Source organism: Salvelinus alpinus, chromosome 5 (assembly GCF_045679555.1).
Source record: "Salvelinus alpinus chromosome 5, SLU_Salpinus.1, whole genome shotgun sequence".
In the NCBI taxonomy this organism is placed as follows: domain Eukaryota; kingdom Metazoa; phylum Chordata; class Actinopteri; order Salmoniformes; family Salmonidae; genus Salvelinus; species Salvelinus alpinus.
In genome coordinates, this window is record NC_092090.1 from 55807936 (window position 1) to 55831991 (window position 24056).

The 24056-nt window shown below is 41.2% G+C and overlaps 1 protein-coding gene across 2 annotated transcripts; it reads left to right on the top strand.

Annotated features, from left to right (window-relative positions):
* The first annotated feature begins 1944 nt into the window (after window positions 1-1944).
* On the top strand, window positions 1945-23081 carry utp15 (UTP15 small subunit processome component). 2 transcript variants are annotated; one of them, XM_071402372.1, is made up of 13 exons: window positions 1945-2069; window positions 2561-2700; window positions 2875-2967; window positions 3268-3452; window positions 3738-3916; window positions 4457-4582; window positions 15838-15973; window positions 16255-16339; window positions 16477-16632; window positions 20654-20755; window positions 20851-20984; window positions 21242-21300; window positions 22310-23081. In XM_071402372.1, the coding sequence occupies exons 2-13, from the start codon at window positions 2611-2613 to the stop codon at window positions 22549-22551; spliced, it is 1587 nt and encodes a 528-aa protein (XP_071258473.1). In that variant the 5' UTR covers window positions 1945-2069; window positions 2561-2610; the 3' UTR covers window positions 22552-23081. The 2 variants fall into 2 exon arrangements, with proteins under 2 accessions (XP_071258473.1, XP_071258472.1); XM_071402371.1 differs by having other exon boundaries at window positions 2016-2182.
* The last annotated feature ends 975 nt before the right edge of the window (window positions 23082-24056 follow it).

Here is a 24056-nt window from a genome sequence, read left to right on the forward strand (position 1 = left end):
TGGTAGGTTGGTCGGTGGCACTGTGTTATCTTCAAAGCGGGCAAAGAAGGTGTTTAGCTTGTCCGGAAGCAAGACGTCTGTGTCCGCAACGTGGCTGGTTTTCCCTTTGTAGTCCATGATTGTCTGTAGACCCTGCAACATAGGTCTCGTGTCTGAGCCGTTGAATTGCGACTCCAGTTTGTCTCTATACTGACGTTTTGCCTGTCTTATTTGGCCATATTCCCAGTCACCTTGCCATGGTTAAATGCGGTGGTTCGCGCTTTCAGTTTTGCACGAATGCTGCCATGGTTTCTGGTTAGGGTAGGTACAGTGGGTACAACATCTCCTATACACTTCCTGATAAACTCAGTCACCGTATCTGTGTATTCGTTGATGTTCTTCTCAGAGGCTACCCAGAACATATCCCAGTCCTCGTGATCAAAACAATCTTGAAATATGGATTCCAATTGGTCAGACCAAGATCGAATAGTCCTTAGCATGGATACTTCCTGTTTGAGTTTCTGCCTATAGGAAGGGAGGAGCTAAATGGAGTCGTGATCAGATTTGCCGAAGGGAGGGCGGGGAAGGGCCTTGTAGGCATTTTGAAAAGCTGAGTAGCAGTGGTCTAATGTTTTCTGAGAATGAGTGCTACAGTCAATGTGTTGGTAGAACTTCGGTAGCGTTTTCCTCAAATTTGCTTTGTTAAAATCCCCAGCTACAATAAATGCGGCCTCAGGATATGTGGTTTCCAGTTCGCATAAAGTCCAGTGAAGTTCTTTGAGGGCCGTCGTGGTATCGGCTTGAGGGGGAATCTACACGGCTGTGACTATAACCGAAGATAATTTTCTTGGGATGTAATATGGTCTGCATTTTACTGTGAGGTATTCTAGGTCGGGTGAACAAAGGGACTTGAGTTTCTGTATGTTATCACAATCACACCATGCGCGATACACAGAGAACCCAGCTGGCTGTATGGACAAAGACAGTATATCCTGAGAGAGCCATGTCACAAGAAAACAAAATACTGCAAAGTTGCTTAGGAGCTAGAAGCAGAGCTTCCTTATCTGTCAACACCATCTTGCTCATCTCAAGGACCTTAAGGGACATACACACATGTATAATGGGGCTCCCGAGTGGCGCAGCAGTCTATCTCAGTGCCAGGTGTCACTACAGTCCCTGGTTTGAATCCAGGCTGAATCACATCTGGCCGTGATTGGGAGTCCCTTAGGGCGGTGCCCAATTGGCCCAGCATCGTCTGGGTTTGGCCGGGGTAGGCCTTCATTGTAAATAAGAATTTGTTCTTAACTGACTTGCCTAGCCAAATAAAGGTTAACAACTTTTTGTTGGTAGAGTATTTATTTTGTCTTAAAATATATTTCAATTTAAATAATTTTTATTTGGATGGTTTGACTGCTTTTGTGAGGAACTGACGCACTTTGACATTAAATTTGACAGGGAGATGAGAGAATCAAATTAAAGCCAATGAATGAATCAACTGAATCACATTTGAATTAGTTATTCAAATAAGTCATCGAGTTAAATAAGCGTATGAACTGATTGGAATTGACCAGAATGTATCAATTGGACATGCACGGTGGACAGCTACCCAGGGAGGAGATGGTTGTTTGGCCAATGAAACAGTAAACAATAACGTAATTTTTTTTTACGGAAGTGGAGATCTTAAACACGGCTGCATCACAGAGTTTCTAAACCCAGAGACGCAACATCGCAAGACTTCCGGGAACGCTTGTGAAACAGACCAAGCAGACCAGGCCGGGCTTGAGAAGTCAGATAGAAATGAAAAGTAGTAGTTTAACATGTTACTACTCCAACCGCGTGAAAGTGATAAACTGACAAGTTATCATTTCCGTCAAAAACAGCTTGATTTCGAAATAGTACCTTTGAGTTGACGGCTTGCACATGCGCAGTTCGACTGATAGACCCAACGACGTGTTTCTGTGCATCAGCCTAGCCAGCCAACGTCGCCATGACATCGCCTACATGTGTGATCAGGGATTTTTATTGGAGAAGCAGTTTCTGCCTCTCTTTACTGTACTGTCTTTGACTGGAGCCTGTGGGCACAGAACAAGGTGATAACTTTTTAAACATGAATGCATTTTGGTTTATCTAACGCAAACCTATTTCTGAATTGAATCAAGTGGATTACGATCTACTGAGTTTAGTCAAGGAATACCACCCAAAGGTGAGAAACCTTATTTGAAAAAGTATTTATGTTAAATCTTGTTGGCATGCGGACCGCTATTGGACCACGTTGTGCATGCTAGTTAGCTAGCCATTTTCAATGCTATACTCCTGTTTTTCCATTTCAATAAAGTGATCGAAGAAAAAGGTTACTTCCATACGTTAAGTATGTGTAGACGCTAGTGGGTAGCTAACTTAAGCATAATCAACTCCAAGCTGTCTGATGTTGCAGACTTAAATTGTTAATACTTGGTAGCTAGCTAGCTAGTTAGCTAGCACATGCTGCTCTGCATACAACAACGCTGTAGGTAGTGGTTCTGCCTGCTCAGTTTTAGATTTGGTTTGTGTTCATATTTTATGTGTTCGTCACATAAATTAGGTGGGCGCAAACTATCCGAAGATTAAGAGGAGCCTTATCAACATACAGAAATGGCTTCATTCAAATCCACAAAAATCCCAATATATCCCAAACTTGGAGAGAAAGTTACTCCGGACACATTGTATTGGAAAAACTACAAGGTAAGCCGGTCACACTGTCGATGCAAGTGTTGTTGGTGGCAGCATGAGCATACTAACTATTACGTTTCCATATTGCAGTAACAAGACAATAATAGCCTACTATTGAACTGATGAAGTTGACTTGTCTTTTGATTGTGATCTCTCAACTATTCTCTGTTGCTGAGTGTTTTTCAGGCCCCAGTCCAGATAAAGGAATTTGGAGCAGTCACAAGCATTGACTTCTCCCCCCTGGCACCACACAACTATGCAGTGACGGCTTCTACACGGGTAGGTTGGTCTCACTGCCATTCACATACACGTTAGTAGACTTAGTAGACTCTAGGAAAACAATGGTGGTTAGTTTAGGTTCTGACCTATATCCGCTCATTAAATCCATGATGACAATGGCATATAAAGTGATTCCTTCTGTGATCCATCGACTGAACTACAAATGATGATCTAAACATTTCTGACCATAGCCTCTACTAGCCATCTTAAACAATCATAGTCTTGATAGTGTTGGTTTGCCATCTACACAAACTGAAAGTGTGTGTCCCTCACTCACTCTAAACCCGCTGCCTGTTTCAGATCCACATCTACGGACCGTTTTCTCAGGAGCCAGTCAAGACTTTTACTCGCTTCAAGGACACGGCGTACAGCGGAAAGTTCCGGTCAGATGGTCAGCTCTTGGTGGCAGGATGCGAGGACTCCGTGGTGCGGCTCTTTGATGTCAGCGGCAAGGTGGCGCTCAGGGTGTTCAAAGGGCACACAAAGTAGGTCCTCAATTCAACGTCACCGGGTTCTCAATGTCTGGTTGGAAAATGTCCCCTAATCCTTCCCTATCAGCGGGCAAAAATAAAATTGCTATTCTCAGCAGCAGGCTGAGGTTGAGTGACGATTCCTTGAGTGATCCATCAACTGAACTAAAAATGATGGTCTCAACAACTCTGACAACAGCCTCTGATGAGTGTCTTGTGTGGATGTTTTGGATCCTATTTTTCATTCCTTTTTCTGGTGTTCTTTACTACATTTAACTGAACTGTTTGTCTCTGCTCAAGGGGGGTGCATGTAACAGATTTCACCTCAGACTGTTATCACATCCTGACGGGCTCAGACGACTACACTTGTCGCCTGTGGGACATCCCCAATTCCACTGAACTGACCTCGTACAAGGAACACACAGACTATATCCGCTGTGGCACCACCAGCAAACTCAACAGAGATATCTTCATAACTGGTGAAATGAAACGCATTTACTGATACAACGCCATGTTTTCAGAAATCATAATTTCACACAACTGCCTCTACCAGCCATTGTAAAGGGATCATTTGGGATTTTGGCAATGAAGCCCTTTATCTACTTCCCCACAGCTGGATGAACTCGTGGATGCCATTTTTATGTCTGCGTTCAGTTTTAAGAAAGTTGCCAAATAGCATTAGCGCAATTGCTAACTAGCGTTGGTGTAATGACTGGAAGTCTTTTGGAAGAGCTAGCATGCTAGCTGTTTCTGTAAACTTACAGTCATTGCGCTAATGCTAGTTAGCATTGGCTTGTGAAGCTACCTCTTAGTTCCTTTATACTGGACACAGAGACATTAAAATGGTATCCACAAGTTCTTTTGACTCTGAGGTAGTCGGTAAAGGGCTTCATTGCCAAAATCCAGAATTATCCCTTTAAACACCCATACATTCTTGATAGTGTTGGTTTGCTATCTACACACACGCTGAAAGTGTGTTGTTTGTGTGTCACTGTACTGTCTCTGTCCCCTACCCTCAGGGTCCTATGACCACACACTAAGGGTGTTTGATGCCAGAGTGGAAAAGAGTGTGATGACCATGGACCACAGCCAGCCTGTGGAGAGCGTTCTGCTCTACCCCTCTGAAGGACTACTGGTTTCAGCAGGTAAGCTGTAACAGCATAGCTGCATAACCATAATATTGTACTGTGATTTTGAGTTCCATAACCATTTGTGGTCCTCAAGATGAAGACCAGACACCACACATTTAGTATGGTATGTTAGGTTTCGTAGGATATGTATTAATTTGTGCATGTCCATCACCCATTTCGTATGATTTATGAATTACAATTCATATTATATATTACAAATTTGCAAAGCGTACAATTTGTTGCGAATTTACAAAATGTTTGATATGCTAGCTGGCTAACGTTAGCTAGGCTAGGGGTTAGGGTTAAATGGGAAGGGTTAGCTGACACGCAAAATAGTTGCAAAAAAGTAGTAAATCATTAGCTAGAATGCTAAAGTTGTTTGTGATGAGATTTTAACTTGCAACCTTTTAGTTGCTAGACGTTTGCGTTATACGCCCAACCAACCACCCTACTTTTGTTTTTGCCTTAAGTCTGAGACCAGGCTACCTATACGTACAGTGCCTTCAGAAAGTATTCATACCCCTTGACTTATTCCATATTTTGTTGTTACAGCCTGAATTCAAAATGTACAATAAAAATCAAATTTGCCCATCTACACACTACCCATAATGACAAAGTGAAAACTTTTTTTTTTTTTTTAAAGTTTTAATTCAGAATTATCTCATTTACAAAAGTATTCACACCCCTGAGTCAATTATTTGTAGTTTTTGAATTTATTAAGGATCCCCATTCTCTTCCTGGTGTCCAGCACCATTTAGACAGTTATATACAGTTAAAAGAATTACACATTACATTTCATAACACTTTACCCAATACATTTAGTGTGTTCCCTTGCATCAGTTACCTGATGTGGGTTCCATGTAACCATGGTTCTATGTAGTATTGTGCGCCTCCCATAGTCTGTTCTTGAGATTGTGAAGAGACCTCTGGTGGGTGGCATGTCTTGTGGGGTGTGCATGTCTTGTGGAGTTGCATGTCTTGTGGGGTGTGCATGGATGTCCGAACTGTGTGCTAGTAGTTTAAACAGACACCTCGGTACATTCAGCATGTTAACACTTCTTACAAAAACAAGTAGTGATGAAGTCCATCCCTCCTCCACTTTGAGCCATGAGAGATGTATTAATGTTAGCTCTCCGTGTACATGTAAGGACCAGCCCTGCTGCCCTGTTCTCAGCCAATTGTAATTTTCTGAGGTCCCTCTGTGGCACCTGAACACACGACTGAACAGTAGTCCAGGTTTGACAAAACTAGGGCCTGTAGGACCCTAGTTGTTGATAATGCTGTTTAGAATTCAGAACAGCACTTTATTATCGACTGACTTCTCCCCATCCTAGCTCCTGTTGTATCAATATGTTTTGGCCATGACAGTTACTCCAAGCACTTTAGTCACCTCAATTTCCACATTATTTTTTACAAGATGTAGTTGAGGTTTAGTGAATGATTTGCCCCAAATACAATGCTTTTAGTTTTAGAAACATTTAGGACGAACTTCTTCCTTGCCACCCATTCTGAAACTAACTGCAGCTAGTTAGTTCAGTCATTTCAGTCGCTGTAGTAGCTGACGTGTATAGTGTTGAGCCATCTGCATACATAGCCACACTGGCTTTACTCAAGGCCGGTGGCATGTCGTTAGTAAATGAAAAAGTAAGAGGGCTAGACAGGTGCCCTGGGGAATTCCTGATTCTACCTGGTTTATGTTGGAGAGGCTTTCATTAATGAACGCCCTCTGTGTTTTGTTAGACAGGTAACATTTTATCCACAATATAGGATGGGGTGTAAAGCCATAACACATACGTTTTTCCAGCAGCAGACTATGATTGATAATGTCAAAAGCCGCACTGAAGTCTAACATAACAGCTCCCACAATCTTTTTATCATACATTTCTCTCAGCCAATCATCAGTAATTTGTGTACGTGCTGTGCTTGAATGTCCTTCCCTATAAGTGTGCTGAAAGTCTGTTGAAAGTCAATTTGTTTACAGTAAAATTGCATCTGATCAAATTTATTTTCCAAAAGTTTACTACGAGTTGGTAACAAACTGATTCGTCGGCTATTTGAGCCAGTAAAGGGGACAATACTTTTCTTGGTGCTGTTGTATGACTTGCTTCCCACCAGGCCGGAGTGCACACACTTTCTAGTAGGCTTAGATTGAAGATATGGCAAATAGGAGTTGCAAATCTTCCGCTATTATCCTCAGTAATTTTCCATCGACGGTGTCAGACTCCGGTGGCTTGTCGTTGTTGATAGACAACCATTTTTTCACCTCCTTCTTCCACACTTATTTTACGTAATTCAAAAGTACAGTGCTTGTCTTTCATAATTTAGTCAGTTATACTTGGATGTACAGTGACAGCTTTTGTTGCTGGCATGTCATCCCTAAATTTGAAAATTAAAATTTAAACTTGCCAATGAAAAAAACATTAAAGTAATTGCCAATATCAGTGGGTTTTGTGATGAATGAGCCATCTGATTCAATGAATGATGAAGCTGAGTTTGCCTTTTTTCAAAACATTTCATTGAAGGTGCTCCAAAGCTTTCTACTAACATTCTTTGTCATTTATTTTTGTTTCATAGTGTGGTGTCTTCTTTTTATTCAGATTAGTCACATTTTTTCTCAATTTGTGGTACGTTTGCCAATCGGTTGGGCAGCCAGACTTATTTACCATTCCTTTTGCCTCATCCCTCTCCACCATACCATTTTTTAAATTCCTCATCAATCCACAGGGATTTAACAGTTTTTAGTCCTTTTCTTAATGGGTGCATGCTTATTAGTAACTGGAATACGCAAATTCATAAATGTGTCAAGTGCAGCGTCTGGTTGCTTCTCATTACACACCACAGAACAACAAATATTCTTTACATCCACAACATAGGAATCACTACAAAACTTGGTATGACCTCTTATACACTACATTAGGCCCAGCCTTTGGAACTTGGTTTTCCTAGATATGGCTAATATATTGTGATCAATACATCCGATGGCTTTAAAGCAAATTTCTGCAGCATTAGTAAAGATGTGATCAATACATGTTGATTTCATTCCTGTGCTGTTTGTAACTACCCTGATAGGTTGACTGATAACCTGAGCCAGGTTGCAGACACTGGTTACAGTTCAAAGCTTTTTCTTGAGTTGGCAGCTTGATGAAAGCCAGTCAATATTTAAATCACCCAGAAAATATACCACCTCTGTTGTTATCACATACATTATCAAGCATTTCACACGTTATCCAGATTCTGACTGTTAGCACTTGGCGGTCTACAGCAGCTTCCCACCAGAATGGGCTTTAGGTGAGGCAGATGAACCTGCAGCCATTATACTTCAACAATATATAACATGAGATCCTCTCAAAGCTTTACATGAATGTGGTTCTGAATATAAACGGCAACACCTTTGGCATTTCTGTCTTTTCTGTAGATGTTATAACCATGTATTGCTACCACTGTATTCTCAAAGAAAGGTATTATCTAAATGAGTTTCAGAGATTGTCAGAATATGAATGTCATCTGTTACTATCAAATTATTGCAATCCCAGCGATGAAGGCGCAGGTAGATCAGGCACCAGTGCAGCGAAGCTATTCCTTATGTCAATCTGCTCTGAACCTCTCGCAGTCACTCCCATCCGCTTAACAGTATGCAGCTGCCTTCGATTTCCACAATTTGTGACATTGGACCAGTGCTGATTGGAACAATCCTCTTGCAGTTTTTACATGTTTTATTTATTTAACCTTTATTTAACTAGGCAAGTCGGTTAAGAACAAATTCTTATATACAGTGATGGCCTACACCGGCCAAACCCAGACGACGCTGGGCCAATTGTGTGCTGCCCTATAGGACTTCCAATCACGGCCAGTTGTGATACAGCCTGGATTCGAACCAGGGTGTCTGTAGTGACGCATCTAGCACTGAGATGCAGTGCCTTAGACTGCTGCGCCACTCGGGAGCAGTTCTCCGTCTACTCCACTACAAAATGGAGGTGGAGAAGCAGATGGAGACGACTTCCTTGTCAGGGATGTTTCAGGTAGCACAGGCTATTAGAAAAGGGACAGATGACAAGGCGGGGAAACATCCATCAGGCCTGAGCAGCGTCCAGCCACAGGAGTTGAAAATGAGAAAGTTCCAATTATCTTTTCCCCATAAGCTTGCGTAGAATTGAGATTTACTTGCTAAGCATAGCCACCTCATTTCTGTAATCCTCCGCTAGCAAACAATTGCTGCATTGGAACTCCGGATTGTCACTGTTGTCCCTTACAAGAGCGTAATAAACACAGCTTCTACAGCGCTGGAAAAGTTTGTTAGCTATTCCATGCGAAGTGGGCTCCATTGCAACCTAGCTAGCTTGTTGGTAGCAGGTGTTGACACAAACACTTATGAACAAAATAAAACTTCGGAAACAACAGTTTGTGGCGCCCGAGGCATCTGAGTTAGTGACAGGAATTGACGCGTCCAGGAAAATGTAGAAGCACCTTTGGCAGTGATTACAGTTATAAGTCTATAATAGCTTTCCATTGCTACACAACCATTTTCAGATCTTGCAAGCCGATTTAATTCAAAACTGTAACTTGGCCACTTGGTAAGCAACTCCAGTGTAGATTGGGCCTTGTGTTTTACGTTATTGTCCTGCTGAAAGGTGAATTCATCGCCCAGTGTCTGGTAGAAAGCAGACTGAACCAGGTTTTCCTCTAGGATTTTGCCTGTACTTAGCTCCATTCCGTAAAAATGTTTATCCTAAAAGACTCCCCATTCCTTAACGGTTACAAGTAGGGATGCACCGATATGACATTTTTGGCTGATATCCGATATTTTCCTTGCCAAGACACCCATACCGATAACCAATGTTTTTACATTTTAGCAGCCTTTTAGGCATTCCAGTACAGTTAAATAGTTAACACACACACACACACACACACATGGACGCAGCATTGCACTGCATCTCAGTGCGTCACTACAGTTCATGGTTCAAATCCAGGCTGTATCACATCCGGCCGTGATCGGGAGTCCCATAGGGCGGCACACAATTGACCCAGCGTCGTCTGGGTTTGGCTGGGGTAGGCTGTCATGGTAAATAAGAATTTGTTCTTAACTGACTTGCTAGTTAAATAAAGGTTACACCACACCACACTGACCAAAAAGTTATTTTGTTGGCGTTTACGTACAGTTGAAGTCGGAAGTTTACATACACTTAGGTTGGAGTCATTAAAACTCGTTTTTCAACCACTCCACACATTTCTTGTTAACAAACTATAGTTTTGGCAAGTCGGTTAGGACATCTGCTTTGTGCACGGCACAAGACATTTTTCCAACAATTATTTACAGACAGATTATTTCACTTATAATTCACTGTATTACAATTCCAGTGGGTCAGACGTTTACATACACTAAGTTGACTGTGCCTTTAAACTACTATGGAAAATTCCATAAAATGATGTCATGGCTTTAGAAGCTTCTGATAGGCTAATTGACATCATATGATTCAATTGGAGGTGTACTTGTGGATGTATTTCAAGGCCTACCTTCAACCTCCGTGCCTCTTTGCTTGACATGGAAAAATCTAAAGAAATCAGCCAAGATTGTAGACCTCCACAAGTCTTGTTCATCCTTGGGAGCAATTTCCAAACGCCTGAAGGTACCACGTTCATCTGTACAAACAACAGTACGCAAGTATAAACACCATGGGACCACGCAGCCGCCATACCGCTCAGGGAGGAGATGCGTTCTGTCTCCTAGAGATGAACGTACTTTGGTGCGAAAAGTGCAAATCAATCCCAGAACAACAGCAAAGGACCTTGTGAAGATGCTGGAGGAAACGGGTACAAAAGTATCTATATCCACAGTAAAACGAATCCTATATCAACATAACATGAAAGGCCTCTCAGCAAGGAAGAAGCCACTGCTCCAAAACCGCCACAAAAAAAGACAGACTACGGTTTGCAACTGCACATGGGGACAAAGATCGTACTTTTTGGAGAAATGTCCTCTGGTCTGATGAAACAAAAATAGAACTGTTTGGCCATAATGACCATCGTTATGTTTGGAGGAAAAAGGGGGGATGCTTGCAAGCCGAAGAACACCATCCCAACCGTAAAGCACGGGGGTTGCAGCATCATGTTGTGGGGGTGCTTTGCTGCAGGAGGGACTGGTGCACTTCACAAAATAGATGGCATCAGGAAAATGATGGGGATATATTGAAGCAACATCTCAAGACAGTCAGGAAGTTAAAGCTTGGTCGCAAATGGGTCTTCCAAATGGTCAATGACCCCAAGCATACTTCCAAAGTTGTGGCAAAATGGCTTAAGGACAACAAAGTTGAGGTATTGGAGTAGCTATCACAAAGCCCTGACCTCAATCCAAGAGAGAATTTGTGGGCAGAACTGAAAAAGCGTGTGCGAGCAAGGAGGCCTACAAACCTGACTCAGTTACACCAGCTCTGTCAGGAGGAATGGGCCAAAATTCACCCAACTTATTGTGGGAAGCTTGTGGAAGGCTACCCAAAACGTTTGACCCAAGTTAGACAATTTAAAGGCAACGCTATCAAATACTAATTGAGTGTATGTAAACTTCTGACCCACTGGGAATGTGATGAATGAAATAAAAGCTGATATCATTTGCTCTACATTTCACATTCTTAAAATAGTGGTGATCCTAACTGACCAAAGACAGGGAATTTTTACTAGGATTAAATGTCAGGAATTGTGAAAATCAGAGAGAATACCACAGAATCAGTTGTTCACAGCCTCGAGTATTTTTGTAAGTTTTAACCCCAAGGTCTGTGTAGTTTTGTTGAGCAGGCGTTTCAATGCCATGACAGAGGGTATCACGTCTGCTGCAAACGCAGTTGATTATCTTATCAGTTGTTCGAATGGCACTAGGATTGTGTTCATGTTCTCAAATGCCATTGACATGGTAGCAGCGATGTGAGAACCAGCACATTCTTGAGCATGCAATACAGCTTTCCTGGGTACGAAATCTTCGTCGATTCACTGTGCTGTCAGACTCGGCATGCTCATGGGGCTGACATCGCTTGTCCAAATGTTAGTCGTGACACCCATAGCAAGTAGCATAATGAATTCCATTATCTTGGCGTTAATGGATTTCGCCTTTTGAGTTGTCTCGCTAAAATTCCTTTCAAATGACTGCTCAACTTGGAACATGTTTAGTTGTTGGTAGTGTGCGCTTAGTATTTTTCAGCTTTTGTTCTGTGTAGCACTGTATTTTTCGTGGCGTCATTACGTCATCTACTTACGTTATATACGTATGCAAGTCAGCTTTGACATTGGTTTTGCACATCGGCGTTAAACTAGACATCGGGCCGATGTTGGCATTTTTAGCTAATATCGTCCAATTCCGATATGCTCACAAATATATATTGTGCATCCCTAGTTACAAGCATACCCATAACATGATGCAGCCACCACTATCCTTGAAAATATGGAGAGTGGTACTCCGTAATTATAGGATTTGCCCCAAACTTAACACATTGTATTTAGGAGAAAGTTTATTGCTTTGCCGCATTTTATTGCAGTATTACTTTTGGAATATGTTTATTCTGTTCAGGCTTCCTTTTCACTCTCAATTAGGTTAGTATTGTGGATTAAATACAATGCTGTTCATCCACCCTCAGTTTTCTCCTGTTACAGCCATTAACCTCTCTAGGGGGTGTGGGACGCTACCGTCCACCTGGCCAACATCCAGTGAAATTGCAGTGCGCCAAATTCAAAAACAGAAATACTCATTATATAAATTCATAAAACATACAAGTGTTACACATCAGCTTAAAGATGAACTTCTTGTTAACCCAACCGCGGTGTCAGATTTCAAAAAGGCTTTACGACGAAAGCATACCATGAGATTATCTGAGGACAGCGCCCAGCACACAAAACATTACAAACAGTAACCAGCCAAGTAGAAGAGTAACAAAAGTCAGAAGTAGCGATAAAATTAATCACTTACCTTTGATCTTCATATGGTTGCACTCCCAAGACTCCATGTTACACAATAAATGTTTGTTTGTTCGATAAAGTCCCTCTTTATATTCAAAAACCTCAGTTTTGTTGGTGAGTTTTGTTCAGTAATCCATTGGAACAATGCGCGGTCCCAACAGACAGACAAAATCTAAAAAGTACTATAAAAGTTCATAGAAACATGTCAAACGATGTTTATAATCAATCCTCAGGTTGTTTTTGTCATAAATATTTAGATCATATTTCAACAGGACAATAGCTTCATCAATAGAAAAGGAAAAACAAGAAAGGCACACTCCCGGTCACGCGCAGGACTCATGTCTGGAAATTTCCATTGTCCTCTCATTGAAAGTGGTGTTTCACCCTCATTTTAAAAGCCTGAAACAATGCCTAAAGACTGGCCACATGTAGTGGAAGCCACAGGGATCGTGAACTGGGTCATAAGTCTTTGTATGGTGGATAGGCTTTCAATAGAAAACAGCCATTTCATAATAATAGCTCTTCCTGGATGGATTTTCCTCAGGTTTTCGCCTGCCATATCAGTTCTGTTATACTCACAGACATTATTTTAACAGTTTTGGGAACTTTAGAGTTTTCTATCCAAATCTATCAATTATATGCATTTTCTAACTTCTGGGCCTAAGTAGCAGGCAGTTTTCTTTAGGCACGCTTTTCATCCACAATTCCGAATGCTGCCCCCTACCCTAGTGAAGTTAAACTCTAACTGTTTTAAAGTCCCCATTGGGCTCATGGTGAAATCCCTGAGCGGTTTCCTTCCTCTCCGGCAACTGAGTTAGGAAGGACGCCTGTATCTTTGTATTAACTGGGTGTATTGAAACACCATCCAAAGTCTCATTAATAACTTCACCATGCTTAAGGGGATATTCAATGTCACTTTTTTTTTTACCCATCTACCAGTAGGTGCCCTTCTTTGCAAGGCATTGGAAAAACTCCCTGGCCTTTAATTATTTTTTATTTTTTATTGAACCTTTATTTAACTAGGTAAGTCAGTTAAGAACAAATTCTTATTTACAATGACAGCTTACCCTGTCCAAACCCTAACCCGGACAACGCTGGGCCAATTGTGCACCGCCCTATGGGACTCCCAATCACAGCCTGGAATCGAACCAGGGTCTGTAGTGACACCTCTAGCAATGAGAAACAGTGCCTTAGATGGCTGTGCCACTGGTTGAATATGTTTGAAATTCACTGCTCGACTAAGGGACCTTACAGATAATTTTATATGTGGGGTACAGAGATGAGGTAGTCATAAAAAAAATGTTAAACACTTATTGCACACAGTGAATCCATGTGACTTAAGAAGAATTTTACCTCCTGAACTTATTTACTCCTGAACCCCCCTTGCCATAACAAAGGGGTTGAATGCTTATTGACTCAAGGCATTTCAGCTTTTCATTTTAAATGAATTTGTCATATTTTTTTTAAACATAATTCCCCTTTGCCATTATGGGGTTTTGTGTGTAGGCCAGTGAGAAAACATCTCAATTTAAACCATTTTAAATTCAGGCTGTAACGCAACAAAATGGGGGAAAGTCAAGGGGTGTGAATACTTTCTGAAGTTACTGTATTACTGTTATTAATGAAGCACAGTTACTCTCACAAAGGCATGTTGAATGATGATTTCTTTAGCGATCCATCAACTGAACAATACAAATGGTGAGCTCAACATTTCTGACAACAGCCTCCACCAGCCATCTTGAACAATCATACAGAACTCACTTGAAAAAGAGATCAATGAGTCAATCTCAACTTGACTTCCCGGGTTAAATAAAGGATAACTTGTTCAATAAGGATGCGTTTGTCAATATTAAGCCATCCCCCTTACAGGATAATATAATTAACCTCATACCTGTGCCCCTTATCATGACTTTACTTTTTTAAACCCCAGCCTTACTTATGATTCAGTACTACACAAATTGGTTTAATTTATTTTCTAGGTGAGTAAATGATAACACAGGATAAACCTGCACACTTAATACATTAAAAGCAGGTCCCTAGCGGACTGACACAATATGGTGGCTTGTTACAAAAAGACATGGAGAGGGCGAGAGAGAGAGGAACAGAGACATAATACTTTTAGAAACTACTCTCACAGTAATCATATACTTTGCACACGAACCGCCGCCCGTTTGGAGTAAGAAATCATGAATGTATATGTGTGAATGCCTTGGTTCGCCGCGTATCTCTGTCGGAACCAAGCCTTCTTGGAAAGGGGTTTGGTTGGGCCTTTCCACGGCACGCTTGTAATGCTCTTATTGTCTTAAAGGGGTCCCCACCTATCTTCTACTGTTGTCCTCCTCTGCCGTCGTCCGGTATCTGTTGACTAGTCGTGTAGTCCTGAGTTTATTCTACTTTCCATTCGCTCCTGAAGCTGCCTCTTTGAAGATAGGCTAGCCAGCCATGTCGATGGTTCCCATTGGGGAATGAGAGTAGCATTCTAGGGTGATTTGAGAAGAGCAGTAGAATGGTCCCACTTAAGTTTACTTTTCTAGATAGTTTACATAGGACAGCTAATCAGCTATACCAGTGATTGTCCGGTAGGTGACTATCGTCTCTACCTCGTGTTGAGATTTCAGAGTTCGAACCACGTTGGATGTGAGCTGCAGCTACACGCCTCTCTGGTCTGATATGTTAATTCTTAACCCACCGTTTTATACAGTTCATTCAAAAGGGGCGGTTCGTGAGGCTGACAAGCTCTCTGACCTCACTCAAGGGGGCGGTGACTACTCGTACAAAGTTATAGAAACAATTTCCTCTTATTGTTTCTAAGATCACATCCTTCTCTTTAACAAAAAAACACATCATTTTCATATTTCATACACAGCGTAGAAGATGGACACGTCACACAGTGTGTATACTTTTCAAGTTACAGTATTTCCTTTATAACATGTTTAATGACATCAGAAAATAACAACCCATATGACATTAGTGTTCTTTTAGGTCACCTCTGCCCATTCCCCACTTTCTTTGTTAGAAATATTGTTCCAGTATTCAGTTTAGAACATGTTAGAGTTTCGGCGTGGAAATGTCTGTTGAGACAAAGGCACATTCCTGTGTGAACATTGGAGAGGGATGTTCTCTCCTTGATTTACAACAGGGTGTGATCTAACCCTAACCCTTTGGGGGTGAGAGGGGGTCTGGCTGAAGTTATTTATTGCCAAGCTGATCTGACCAATTCAGATCCTCACAGGACAGTCATGACACCCTCCATTATTTGTTGTGCTCGTCACATCTGTGCTAATGGAGGAAATAACCATTTAAGACCAAGTTGTCTCCCCTCCCCCCTACAGGAGGGCGCTATGTGAAGGTGTGGGACCTGCTGAAGGGAGGTCAGCCTCTGGTGTCACTGAAGAACCACCACAAGACCGTCACCTGCCTCAGTCTCAGCAGCAACGGACAGAGACTGCTCTCTGCCTCCCTCGACAGGTGTGTGTGTGAGCAGCTCTAGACAGACGGCTATCTGCATGCCTGGACAGGTTTGTGTGTGTATTGCAGCAGGCATGTTGAGTGAAGGTTCCTTGAGTGATCCATCGACTGAACTACAAATGAGCTCTTCAACTCTGAAACAGCCTATGACAAACATATCATATTTTATTAACGAGATTATTTTTATCCGCACCATTGGGATGTTTTGATGGATCTCTTGATTAGATGAATATGCGTGTTTAATATATATATATATATATATATTTTTTTTTACCCTGCAGGCACGTGAAAATCTACAACACAACCAACTACAAGGTGGTTCATAACTTTGACTACGCCGCCTCCATTCTCAGTCTGGCCCTGGCTGTAAGTTCACAAGTACTGCCAAACTGAGACTGAGCAATCCACTATTATGATGCTGTTTGATATGTGGATTGTCTATTAAGGCTTTTCAGATATTAATAAAGTCACAAGGCTAATGGTTTCTGTCTGTGTATGTTTAGCCTGATGACGAGTCCATTGTCGTGGGGATGACCAATGGCGTCCTGAGCATCAAACATAGGAAGAGCCCTGAGGAGAAACGGGAAGTTGCTGGCAAACAGAGAAGGCGGCCAGTGTACCGCGTCTTTGTCAAAGGAAGAAACTACGTCCCAAAAAATGTAAGTGCCGATTCCCCCAACTGTTTTATTCTACTACAAAGAACAATTCTCACTACTGTATAAATGTTTGCAGGGGTTTTTAACCTGGTTTCTGGAAAGCTGCAGTGTGTAGAGCTGTGTTCGAATACTCATACTAACCACACTAACTGTACAATTTGTGACGTGAATTGAGTATATAGTATGCTTATTGGTCATAGTATGATCTAGTTAGTATGCCAAAATTTCCCTGATTTTTGTATTAAATTCGTCAAAATATGAAGTATACACGCAGAGGACAGTATTTTCCTACTCTAGGGCCCATAATGCAAATCTTCAGGGAATGGGCGTGGCTTCAAATCGTTTTCAGATTTGAAGGAAATGGCGGAGAATATACTGCCAAAGTCCATGAGAGTGCATACAAATGAATTGCTTTAACTGATCATGACAAATGTTAAGAAAATGTTGAGCAGTGTAATGAATTTTCAAATAAGTTACCGTACATGATATGTTGGCTGGCAATTTGTTAGCTATGCTGTCCTTATGAACCACATAGCATATCATTACAGCAGTATGTACCGGTATGTTAGCTAGCTTCCTAACGTTAGTTGGCTACTTATACATCAAACTTGACAGTATATTAACCTCTCTTGGGTAGGGGGCAGTATTTTGACATCCGGATGAAAAGCGTGCCCAAAGAAGCTAAGATATGCATATAATTGGTAGATTTGGATAGAAAACACTCTGAAGATTCTACAACTATTAAAATAATGTCTGTGAGTATAACAGAACTGATATGGCAGGCGAAAACCTGAGAAAAATCCATCCAGGAAGTGGGATTTGTTTATGTTTGTAGTCTTCTATTGAATGCCAATACAGTATCCATTGACTTAGGAATCAAATTGCACTTCCTATGGCTTCCACTAGATGTCAACAGTCTTTAGAAATTGTTTCAGGCTTGTATTCTGAAAAATTAGGGAGTAAGACCAGTCTGAGTGATTGGATAGTGGAAAGTCCCCAGACCTGTTTGGTGCACGCGACCTAGAGCGCGCCTTTCTTGTTTTTCTTTTATATTGACAAAGCTATTGTCCAGTTGAAATATTATTGATTATTATGACTAAAAACAGCCTGGTGATTGATTATAAACATCGTTTGACATGTTTCTATGAACTTTACTGATACTATTTGGATTTTTCGTCTGCCTGTTGTGACTGCCTTTGAGCCAATGGATTACTGAACAAAACGCGCCAACAAAACAGAGGTTTTTGAATATAAAGAGGGACTTTATCGAACAAACAAACATTTATTGTGTAACATGGAGTCTTGGGAGTGCAACCATATGAAGATCAAAGGTAAGTGATTAATTTTATCGCTATTTCTGACTTTTGTGACTCTACTTGGCTGGTAACTGTTTGTATTGTTTTGTGTGCTGGCCGCTGTCCTCAGATAATCGCATGGTATGCTTTCGCCATAAAGCCTTTTTGAAATCTGACACCGCGGTTGGATTAACAAGTAGTTAATCTTTAACCTGTCTTAATCTTGAACCCCGTTCCGCTAGCGGAACCCCTCGCCAAAAGCCAATAAAATTGCAGGACGCCAAATACAAATCAACAGAAATCGCATAAATCAAATTTCTCAAACATACAAGTATTAGGCACCATTTTAAAGATACAATTCTCGTTAATCCAGCCACAGTGTCTGATTTCAAAAATGCTGTACAGCGAAAGCACACCAAACGATTATGTTAGGTCACCACCAAGTCACAGAAAAACCCTGCCATTTTTCCCACCAAAGAGAGGAGTCACAAAAAGCACAAATACAGAAAATTTATCACTAACCTTTGATCTTCATCAGATGACACTCATAGGACTTCATGTTACACAATACATCTATGTTTTGTTCGGTAAAGTTCATATTTATATCCGAAAATCTGAGTTTAGGCGGGACGCTACTGTCTCACTTGGCAAAAAGCCAGAGAAAATGCAGAGCGCCAAATTCAAATAAATTACTATGAAAATTACTATAAAAATCTAACTTTCATTAAATCACACATGAAAGATACCAAATTAAAGCTACACTGGTTGTGAATCCAGCCAACATGTCAGAATTCAAATAGGCTTTTCGGCGAAAGCAAACGATGCTATTATCTGAGGATAGCACAATAGTAAACAAAGACAGAGAAGCATATTTCAACCCTGCAGGCGCGACACAAAACGCAGAAATAAAAAATATAATTCATGCCTTACCTTTGACGAGCTTCTGTTGTTGGCACTCCAATATGTCCCATAAACATCACAAATGGTCCTGTTGTTCGATTAATTCCATTTATTTGGCGCGTTTGATCCAGAGAATCACCGGTTCCAACTTGCTCAAACGCGACTACAAAATATCTCAAAGGTTACCTGTAAACTTTGCCAAAAAATGTCAAACTACTTTTGTAATACAACTTTAGGTATTTTTTAACGTTAATAATCGATAAAATTGAAGACGGGATGATCTGTGTTCAATACAGGATTTAAACCAACTATAGCTATCTTTCTGGTCACGCGCTTCTATCTAACAGGACACTTCATGTGACTCTCATTCAAGATGGCCGCACTTCTTCATTACACAAAGGAATAACCTCAACCAATTTCTCAAGACTGTTGACATCCAGTGGAAGCGGTAGGAACTGCAAGCAGGTCCCTTAGAAATCTGGTTTCCCAATGAAACTTCATTGAAAAGAGTGACCTCAAAAAAAAAAAATCTGAATGGTTTGTCCTCGGGGTTTCGCCTGCTAAATAAGTTCTGTTATACAGACATGATTCAAACAGTTTTAGAAACTTCAGAGTGTTTTCTATCCAAATCTACTAACAATATGCATATCTTATCTTCTGGGGATGAGTAGTTGGCAGTTGAATATGGGTATGCTTTTCATCCAAACGTGAAAATGCTGCCCCCTATCCTAGAGAAGTTAACAAAGAGCTGCAGTTAGTTTCAGAATGGGTAGCAAGGAATAAGTTAATCCTAAATATTTCCAAAACTAAAAGCATTGTATTTGGGGCAAATCATTCACTAAACCTCAACTACTCTCGTAATGAATCATGTGGAAATTGAGCAAGTTGGGGTAAATAAACCGCTGACTGGCTCGCAGTCGGCGTTCCAAATACTACTTTTTGCCAACACGGGCTCATTTCTGGAGAGGTATATTTGCAGGTGTGTGGTGCGCCCAGATCTCAAAATTGGTATTCATTTGCATTCCAAGTGGTATTAAAAGGTCTTGGGTCTTAAATTCAACTTCATGGAACCTGCAGATAGCCTGTATGTGCAAGTATTGATATAGTATCCATCCTATTGCCGTAAACTTGGAGTCAAAAGTGGGAGGACCACATATGGTGTGTGGTCCTCCCACTACGACTCGGGAAAGCATACAGTTTATTAGCCTACATACAGATTAAATAACTTATGAACTTCACAGGGTGATCTTGTTGCTGCTTTCCAATAACTATCGTCTGATTCTGGTGACATGATCGACGCTTGACTGCTGTTTGACAAATGTTCTTGCTCTTTTTCATAATATTATCATCATATAGACTAGCTTACTCGCACAGCCTACCCACACTGTATCTGCGAGCTGTTGGCTAGTGCGCACATGCCATGATCAGAGTAGGCACACTTGCTAAATAACGCAACAGTTCTTGTGACAAATCTATCAGTAGAATTGAAAACGTGATGGAAACACATTGAAAATTAGCCGGCTGGCTAAAACCGGCACTCTTACTGAAATGTTGATTAATGTGCACTGTCCTTGTAAACATAAACTCAACTCAAACTCAACATTTATATTTTTATTCTGTACATAAGAACTTAAGCGAAAAAGTACATTGTCTGCACTACATCACCACTCACTGTTTTTTATCTGCAACAATTCCCTTTGGTGGAAACACCACCGGCGGGAAAATGCACATTTTCTTTATGCAGATTTTAGAATATTCGCCTGAAACTCTGTCACCAATTGGATGGATACCTAGCTAGTGACCTGAAATCGAACCTCTTCCCTCCTTAGGATGACTTTCTTGTCAGCAAACCAGTGAAGAGCCTTCTGGCCAAATACGACAAACAGCTGAAGAGATTCAACATCTCCAATGCCTTGGATACCGCCCTGGAGGTACAATTACTTTTCTGATGATCTCAGCAACTCAGACATCTCTCTTGTACAATCTTGATCGTTTTTTAAGTGTGTGTGTGTGTGTGTGCTTGCAGTCGTGGCAGAGGAACAGAACGCCTGAGATCACGGTGGCGGTGATGAAGGAGTTGGATCGCCGAGGAACTTTGAAGAACGCTCTGGCAGGACGAGACGAGCAGAACCTCTCTCAACTCCTCAATTTCCTGATTGGGTAACACTCACTCAAATACCCAGTTCCAAATCAGCGCCTACCTACTCCCTAGTGTTTGTTTTTTAAAATGTGTATTTTTTTTATTGGTATTTTCTCTTTGAGATAAAGTGACGGGTAGACAGGTAAGAGGGATACAGATTTGAAGACACAGGCTAGAGGGGGAAATGTGTGGTCAGGAGTCTGCAGCACAACCACTACACCAGACTGTGGCACACCTGTTCATGCATCTTGACATAGTTTTATCTTCTCCTTCACAGGAATGTAGTTGATCCCAGGTTTACACCTGTCCTGGTCACCGCCACTGAGATGATTCTAGGTGAGTTTGTGACACAAATCTTAATTCTGAGTATGTATACAAACCTGCCAACCTGCACAAAATGTGGTACCATGCACGCAGTTTGTTGTTATGATGCCTTAGCTACTTTGACCTCAAAGGTAGTTAGCTACAGCGTTTAGTCAACTAAGCAAGGACACTTTTTTGCCTGCACATGCTTTGATCTCTGCAACGGTAGTAGGTGCAAGTGCATTGACGAGCAAGGAAATGTGAGGTGTTGCAGTAGTTTAGTGCACGTCCCTACGTGAATGGAAACAGACATCTCAGATGTTCCTCTAATACTGTCCTTCACAAAGACAGTTGTTTCATATTCCAAATAGCCTACAGTAAGCTAAACTACATTGCATCAAGTAATTTAATTATTCTGAATTTTCTCCCCAAACAAAATTAAGCCAGTTTCCATTTTCACTAGACTATGCACAAAGTATAAAATACTATTTAAAATAATCATTACCCCTAAATTTAACCTAAAAAATGTGTCATTGAGACCCTCAATTTAATTTAGGATCAAACCAGACGTCTGTGTTAGCTACATTATTTGATATAATTTAAGACTAGGTTTGAAGAAATGACAGTTACATGTTTTTCAAAAATACAAAAAGCTCCAACCTCCTGGGGGGGAAGTTGACTGACTTTCCCTTCCCAACCTTAGGCCTACATCAGCACCACCTTGTCAGAAAATCCTAGGGAGAGCTCTGATTTGTACATTTAAATGTATTTCGAGTTGGCTACTGAAGAGCAGCCAATGACCAAGTATCCATAACAGTCTGTAACCTACCATTTCTAATGAGGCAGTCATTTGCCAAATCATTATTAGGCAAAAAAAAATGCATTTGCCTATGATTTGAGCAGTGTTGGTGTCGCATGCATGCCGTTGTGGGGTCTGCATGGCCAGGGGTACTGCTGCCGCACTGAAGTTGTACTCTTAAAAATTCTTTAAGTTTGTTAGGTGTGTGTGTGTGTGTCATTCTCCTGCCCTCGGTTTCCTCAGACATCTACCAGGCAGTGGTGGGTCAGTCTTCAGTAGTGGACAGACAGCTTGTGCGTCTCCAGGAGCTAGTGGAGAGAGAGATTGACTACCAGCAGGAACTCCTGGAAGTTCTGGGGATGTTGGATACTCTATTCGCCGCATCCCTCCCCAGGAAAGAGGTGCCTTGCCCAGGCACCAGCCGGCCTAATGGCTTGGCAGAGGGGGGTTTGGGGGCTCCAGTACCACAGCTCCAGGCCGCCTGAGGCCCCTACAAAAGACTGTTCCACCGGGGTACCAGAGTGCCTGGGCTGCCCCCGTCACGACTAGTTCCGGAAGCGCTTCTCGGTCTTTGACGGAACATCGTCAGACTTCGAGAACCCATGACTACATCCTGCTATCTGAATTAACACCACCAACTAAAAAATAGATTTGAGCAACCAAGCTGAGCCTTGTTCCTGTTGTGCTCCCTGGTTTTAAAAGAAAGGGTATTTTAACTGGCTCCAGAGAGCGGACAAAATGGGTTTGACTCTTCAGAGACAGTGTTTTGTAAATGTACACATCTGTATGTATGACTAAATCTCTGTATCAGACTGGACACAAAGCGACAATTCATTTTATTGGAACGCTGTAAAATTGTCTTTCACAGCTAATGTTTCTCTAAACATTGACTGTGAGTGTATTCTGTTTCTCTTCGCCCTATCTGTTCATGTTTGGTTAGATTTTTTATAGAATTAGCATACATTTCCAATGTGCCGTAAATAAAAAGAAAGCTGAAGTAAACTATCAATGAAAACAAGGCGACCTGGATCCTCTTTGATCACACTTTCACATGCGCACCACACACAGTATACTTTCCCAATTGTCATTCTCTCCATCCTCACAAAGTGTGCACTTGTTCACCAAAGATGGTGAATCAACGAAGATGTCTTACTCAGGCGGTTTACCATTTGAAGAAAATGGTCACCGTTACGTACTGCTTTAAAGGGTAACCGTCAAACACAATTTCTGCCTTTGCCCAACCCCTTCCTCTCCTTTCATATTTAAATAAATAAAAGCATTCAGGTGGGTGGGTGTGGGGAATTGCTCATAAATATTCATTTTGGGTTTGGGTAAACATTGTCCCAGATCCCAACACTTTCACACTAAAGTATACTTATGCAAATATGCAAAACTGGGACATTTTGAGCTTCCAGGAATTGTGTACAGTTCCTTGTGACATGGGGCCGTGGATTATCATGCTGGAACATGAGGTGATGGCGACGGATGAATGGTACGATAATGGACCTCAAGATCTTGTCACGGTATCTCTGCATTCAAATTGCAATTGATAAAATGTAATTGCGTTCATTGTCCGTAGCTCATGCCTGCCTGTACCATAACCCCACCTGTCTGCAGTTCTGAGGCCTTACATGTTTTACCAAGACTTTACATGTTGCATTTATATTTTTGTTAAGTGTAGATAAATGCACCAAAAAATGACAGCCTTGTTCTAAAAAATACCTATATTTTTTCATTTGAGTAATGTAAAAACAAATCATGCAAGTTCGTGAAAAGTAAAAAACAAAGTCAAATGCCCATCCCTACTAGAGCAAATGGCCAAGGAGCTATTGAAATTAAGGATTTCTTTATAAATATAGAGTACTAGCCAAAAGTTGACACATACTCATTCCAGGGTTTTTCTTTATTTTTACTATTTTCTACAACTGTAAAATAACAGTGAAAACATCAAAAGTATGAAATAACAAATGGAATCATGTAGTAACCAAAA

What these genes read in the sequence shown, in the direction of transcription:
- utp15 (XM_071402372.1), top strand. Translation starts at nt 2,611, where the DNA reads ATGGCTTCATTCAAATCCACAAAAATCCCAATATATCCCAAACTTGGA. An exon ending in CTCTCTGCCTCCCTCGACAG is followed by an intron (nt 15,974 to 16,254) that starts GTGTGTGTGTGA and finishes TTTACCCTGCAG; the next exon opens with GCACGTGAAAATCTACAACA. An exon ending in GAAACTACGTCCCAAAAAAT is followed by an intron (nt 16,633 to 20,653) that starts GTAAGTGCCGAT and finishes TTCCCTCCTTAG; the next exon opens with GATGACTTTCTTGTCAGCAA.